Source organism: Vigna radiata, chromosome 5, assembly GCF_000741045.1.
Source record: "Vigna radiata var. radiata cultivar VC1973A chromosome 5, Vradiata_ver6, whole genome shotgun sequence".
NCBI classification, from domain to species: Eukaryota; Viridiplantae; Streptophyta; class Magnoliopsida; order Fabales; family Fabaceae; genus Vigna; species Vigna radiata.
The window spans coordinates 10,501,023-10,507,281 of record NC_028355.1 but is presented as its reverse complement, the minus strand read 5'-3'; the positions used below and the strand labels follow the sequence as shown (position 1 = coordinate 10,507,281).

The 6,259-nt window shown below is 30.5% G+C and overlaps 1 protein-coding gene across 3 annotated transcripts; it reads left to right on the top strand.

Moving 5' to 3' along the window:
* The first annotated feature begins 116 nt into the window (after nucleotides 1–116).
* LOC106759736 (TITAN-like protein) lies at nucleotides 117–3,943 on the top strand. Of its 3 annotated transcripts, XR_001375624.2 has the most exons (9): nucleotides 117–405; nucleotides 497–623; nucleotides 726–1,026; nucleotides 1,155–1,228; nucleotides 1,297–1,329; nucleotides 1,563–1,608; nucleotides 1,853–2,250; nucleotides 3,181–3,292; nucleotides 3,549–3,943. XR_001375624.2 is itself a non-coding variant. In XM_014643059.2 (8 exons), exons 1-8 carry the CDS (start codon nucleotides 143–145, stop codon nucleotides 3,214–3,216), a joined length of 1,278 nt encoding a protein of 425 aa, XP_014498545.1. In that variant the 5' UTR covers nucleotides 117–142; the 3' UTR covers nucleotides 3,217–3,643. The 3 variants fall into 3 exon arrangements, 2 of the variants coding, with proteins under 2 accessions (XP_014498545.1, XP_014498546.1); XM_014643059.2 differs by having other exon boundaries at nucleotides 3,181–3,643; XM_014643060.2 differs by lacking the exon at nucleotides 1,297–1,329 and having other exon boundaries at nucleotides 3,181–3,643.
* The last annotated feature ends 2,316 nt before the right edge of the window (nucleotides 3,944–6,259 follow it).

Here is a 6,259-nt window from a genome sequence, read left to right as displayed (position 1 = left end):
TATATATATATATATATATATATATATATATATATATATATATATATATATATATATATATATAAAAGGAAAATGTTTTTTGAAGCTGTTATATATATAAATGTGTGTTACACCGGTGGATTAGAGAGAGGGAAAGAAGAAGATGAAGAAGGAGAAGCAGCAAAGCGAGTTTGAGTTCTGCAAAGCGTGCAACATAAACCACGACCAAGGTCTCCGCCACAAGTACTTCCCCAACCACAAGAAATCGCTTTCCAGCTTCCTATCCCGCTTCCGTAAAAAACTCTCCGACGTTCGCTTCTTCCTCAACGCCCCTATCCCTCTCGATCCCCAACTCGCTTCTCGCAATCGCTTCTGGTGTGTCTTCTGCGACCAAGACGTCCACGAACACTCTAGTTCCTTTGCCTGGTACAATATCTGTCCACTTTATTTATTCAAATCAAATCACTATGTCCAAGCTCTGAATATTTTCAATGGATGCCATCGGTTCTTGTGATAGCGCCAATGCGATTCGCCACCTCGCCAGTGCCCAACACGTGAAGAATTTGAGGCATTTCTTCTGGAAATACGGCGCTGCCGCGAATCAATTGGACGCGTTTATGTTTTCCGAAGATGATGTGACTAAGGTAATGCCCGAATTGTATCTGTTTTATTTTGTGTTTGCTTGCAGGTTTGGGAAATTGAGAAATAATTGTTGATTTGTTGTTATTTCCACTGTGCGACTTCAGTGGGAGAGGAAGTGCGAGGTGCGAAAGGATGAAACGAGTGAGGGAAGTCGCAGAACGGTGGTGGGTCCTTCAAGTGATGATCATATCCATAATCAACTCACCAGTGGAAATAGTGATAGTTTTGAGAAAAATGTTTATTCCCATTCTGTGAATTCGTATCCTTCAAATCCTGTTTTGCCTTTACAAAGCTATACAAATGAGTATCAGATATCTAGTTCAGGACTCTCTGGAATCGCTTATGTTGCTACCTCGTCGGAAACGTGCCCTGATGCTAAACCGTTTGCTTTGCCAGATCTTTTGGGTATATGCTTACCCTGTCTACTGAAAATGTGTTTATTTTTTTAACACTTTACAACTATCATCTATAGTGAGATTCGATACTGTTTGGTTTTAATTTGATATTTTCGGTTTGCTTTTATTGTGTCTCAGTTGAAAGGAGAAGCCATTCTCTCCCTCATGATGGTAGACAATGGTCAAGTAATGGTTACTCCGGTCATAAACAGGTTTGTTTGGTCTTTAAGCTTTAATTGTTTCAAATAAGTCATCAGAAATCTAACTACTCGAGTTTCAGACTATCAAAAGTCGTTCGGCGGTAACTTCATTGGTAAGCAAGCAAGATGAACTTGTTTGGGTTTTTGCCTAGTTTTAAGTCTTCTAGTTTTCGTGTCTTGATGATCAGGATTATGTTTGGTGTAGAACACTGCGTATTTGTACTTCTTTTAATTTCTAATTTATCTTTTAACACTTTTCATATTCTTCTATAGTGTTGTACTTGTCTAACCTTATTTTTAATTCGGTATTAATAAAAAAATATTGCATTTTGTATCAATGTACCAGGGGCGTGACAATGGTAGAATGGTCAGTGGTGAAAGCATTCATGAGGGTATCTATTTGTAATTATGAACATATTGTTTTGCTTCCATCATTATAGTACTGTAAAGATGAAAAGTATGTGCCAACTGAATATGTACACTTACCTGCGCTGCTGATTTCGTGTATGTACAAAATATCTAAGACTAACATGAATGAGAAAGAGTTTTAAGATTTTACTACTCATACATAGGTTGATTGAAGTGGTCAAGTAGAATGATGATGCATTTTCTACTATGATACTTTTACGTTTTCAGGTGTACAATTGATCACTCAGATTTCTTCTGTGCCAACTGAAAGTGCTGATAAAAAAGTTTATTCTGAAGCACCTCCACCATGGATTGACACAACTGAGGCAGTTCAGATGCATTCTAATTCAAACAAGTTGGGGAAGTCCAAAATGTTGAATCCAAATCGGGTAGGAGCAGCTTGGGTTGGAAAGAGAAAGATTGAAATGGAGAAGGAAAAGAGGGGAGAGATAAAAAGGAATGGGTGTGATGCCAACTGGCTTCCTAATTTTGGTAGAGTCTGGCAATCTGGTAGCAGAAGAGAATCCAGGAAAGAGTTTGAGAGGGAGAAACAGTTACCAAAGTTAAATGTTGAAGCAGAGTCTAAGATGGCAATCAAGATACAGCCTTATGTAAGCAAAAGAATGGTGAGTTCTATTCTATGGTGTCAATTCTATTTTCCAAAGATCAGTGGTTTAATTACGTTTGAAATTGTCAGCCAAATTGATTTTGGATGACTTAAGTTGCCCAAACCCTACTGGATGATAGATGAGATGCAAAAAGGCCTTAAGCTCATTATACCAATCTAGCCCAGATTGTCTAAAATGGTATGATGTACTCATTAGTTGATGGTGCATCTTAATTTTTTAAACATGCAAATGTTAACACATTTTGCTTCAGATGGGGTCATTAATGGATAGCACAGTTGTTATAAATGATTTTTCTGGTAAAATGCCTGGACCAGCCTACTTGGTGACCAGAAACAAATCATAATATCTGTCTTAAGTTGTCGAGAAACAAACAATAGAAACTGGTGGGTTATGTTAGGTAACAGTTAGTCTGGTTTGGCGTACGGCTGTTTAACCCCAAATTATTATTGTTCCTTATGCAGTTTTAACTTAAATTAGTTTCTGTTTGTCTGGTTGATGAATGTTTTTTAAATTTTAAATGTTTAGGAGTTGATCTCTTTCTTAGTTTATTGCCCATCTAAGGTGGCTTATGGCAAATAGTACATGGTGTCGTGACCCTCCTGCCATGGATGAAATGCAAAGCAAATTGGCAAGTGAATGAGATTTTTATTAAAAGTTGTAAATCCAGGTTATTTAAACAGTTTAACGCTGAAATAAAAAATAAAGAATCCATAGAAATATTATTGCTCATCTCTTGGGTAGGTTCAAGGCAACACTGCATAATGTGCTCGCCCTGCCTTGGGTGAAATTAAAAACACTGGCAAATGGATATGTGAACTAAGTTTAGTTGTTAATTTTGGATTTTCCTTCCATCCATGTACTATCATATTGATATTTCAGTTATCATATGTAAATATTATATATGCTCCTCTTGTGTGTTCTTTGCAGCGGATGGATTATCGGGGTGATAATGGAAGCGGATGAAATTTCTTATCGCAAAGATGCTCGGGGAGTGAAATCCGTATGGTAAATATGCATAGCAACATCTATTGCATTGGAGGTAAGAAGACTGGAAAAAATTTACACGGTGAAATGCGGCACGTTTATGTCAATCCTCGGAAAAAAGTACCTCAGTCATTGTGCAGTATTAAACCATAACAATAGATTACTGAAATATGTACATGCATTAAGCTAAAAACGAGGGCTGTTAGTCTGCATGAATGATTGTGATGATAGGGAAACCCATTTTAGCATTTCGATTTAAATGCCTCATGATAACAATTCTTGTTATAGTTGGTCTGCCCATTTTTGTGCAGTTATTGGGTGCCTATTACCGCCTACCAGCTTGCTTTTGAATGTAGGAATGGTTACTATTGAATATTAATATTCAGATCGGCGCTGCCTTTCAACATGTTGCGCTTTTACATTGAATGGAACAAACTTATCCAAAGATGTACAGAGTACTGGGATTATACTTGCCAGCTATACAAAGAATACCACTGTAATGTCCTGTATCTTAACTCCTAAATTTAATCTTGCATTTCAATTATTTTTGTGGTACTAACTTCTCTCCAATATTTACACCGAGACAAAGTATGATAAATTTTTCATCAAACAGTAGAATCGCGACTAAAACCTATACTGATTTGTTTATTTAGTGAATCGTACTATTAGGAGTTCAGCAGTATATAGACCTAAATAATTTATGAGACGAGTTCCTAAATATTTGAGCGTGAAAGAAAAAAATTGTGCGTTTCATCCAAAGATTTCACCTGCATTTCCAAAGTTTCACCTTACACTCCCAAATTTTTCTAAAATCTCATGGTTAGAAAGCTAAACGATTTTAAATGTTTGAAAAGAATTTTTGACCAGATTCTTTTTAAACCTAAAACATCTTTCTCGACTCACTTTCTCTCTCGGCCCTCTTTCCCTTCTCCATTTCTTCCAGCTCTTTCACTTCTTCTCACTCATAGATCCTGCTTCTTCGTGGATCAAGCATCCTTCTTCTATTTGGTGCATTCCTTCCTTCCTCTTCTTGTTGCTATATTTTTCGTTGAAGGTTGGTGCATTCCTTCCTTCAAAATTCATTTTTTTTAATTTATTGTATATTTGTACATATGGAATTAGATTGCATATATAGAATTAAAAATTGTATGATTAGAAGCAAATGAGTGTAAGGGAATAAGTTAAAAAGGTGTTTTGGACAAGAAAATAAGATTGATCTGAAAATGAGTTTTTGTAAAATCAAATTTAAAATTCAAAACTGCCTTCGTTGAATCTGAAAAATCGGTTTTTTTAGAAGACAAAATCGATTTTTCATAGCAAGAATTATATTTTTAAATCTGATTCTGTCTTTTTAATTTTAATAACTTTTTTAAAAGATTTAATTTTATTTTAAATAGGATTTATAATTATATAAATTTTATATGAATAGAATTTGTTTTATTGTTAATAAAATTTTAGTATTTGATACACATTTCTTTATTTTAATTAATTAATTATATTTTTATTAAATTTTATTGTTTTGAATTATTTAATGTTTTATTTGTTTTATTTTTTTTAATTTTTTATAATTTTAAGATATTTTGTTAATTTTTAACGAAATATTAGGATTTTATAATTATATAAATATTTTAATTAATTAAATTTATTTTGAATTTTTTGTAATTATTATTATTTTTTTTAATTTTTAAGAATTTAATGTTTTTTTATTTGTAATAATATATTAGTATTTTATGATTACATACTTATATTAATGAATTAATTAAATTGATTTGAATTAAACTAAAATTGAATGATTTAATAATTTTTTAAATAAAGTCTAAGTTTTGGTTTTTAATTGTGGATTTTTTTTTAATTTTAAGTTATGATTTTTTAACAATATAATTGGATTTTATAATTATATAATTATTTTAATTTATTATTTTTTGTCTAATGTTGTTAATAAAAAAAATTTAGAAAATATATGGTTTGTACTCGAGACTGGCCTTGATTTTCCAAGCTTTCTGTCAACAAAAGCAGTAGATCTCCATCTTCCACCTTGTGAAAAACTTTTCTCTTGCACTTCGAATATGAAACGTATATTTTCTAAATTTTTTATTAATAACATTGCACAAAATAGTATTCAATTAAAATAAGGGTTAAATATGTTTTTTATCCCTTAACTTTTAGTCAAAATTGAAATTAATTCATCTCCAAAACTTTGGTCTAATTTAGTCCCTCAACTTTAAAAATGTATGAATTTAGTCCTTTTAACCAAATTTTGTTAATTTTATTTGATGTTTCAAACGCGTTTCTTAGTTAACATTGAAGCAAAGATGTGTCAAGCAGTGTAAACAACCCAAATGCTATCATAAAACGTGCTTGAAACATCAAATAAATCTAAGAGAATTTCGTTAAAAGGACTAAATTCATATATTTCTAAAGTTGGGGAACTAAATTCGGCCAAAGTTTTGAAGAAGGATTAATTCCAATTTTCATTGAAAATTGAGCGACCAAAAACATATTTAACCCTTAAAATAATTATACAATTATAAAATTTGATTATATTAAAATTAAAAAAAATCATAATTAAAAACACAACTAAGACATTATTTAAAAAATATTAAATCATTCAGAACAAATTTTTTTAATTCAAATCAAATTCATTAATATAATTATGTAATTATAAAATACTAATATATTATAACTAATAAAAAACTTTAAATTCTAAAACATTAAATTTTTTAAATAAATAGTAAATACTTACAAAATAAAATTAATTCAAATAAATTTCAACAATTAAAATATTTATATAATTATAAAATCTTAATATTTCATTAAAAAAATAACAAAATATCTTAAAATTATAAAAAATTAAAAAACTATAAAACAAATAAAACATTAAATAATTCAAAAGAACAAAAATTTAATAAAAATATAATTAATTCATTAATATATATATATATATATATATATATATATATATATATATATATATATATATATATATATATATATATATATATATATATATATATATGAGTTT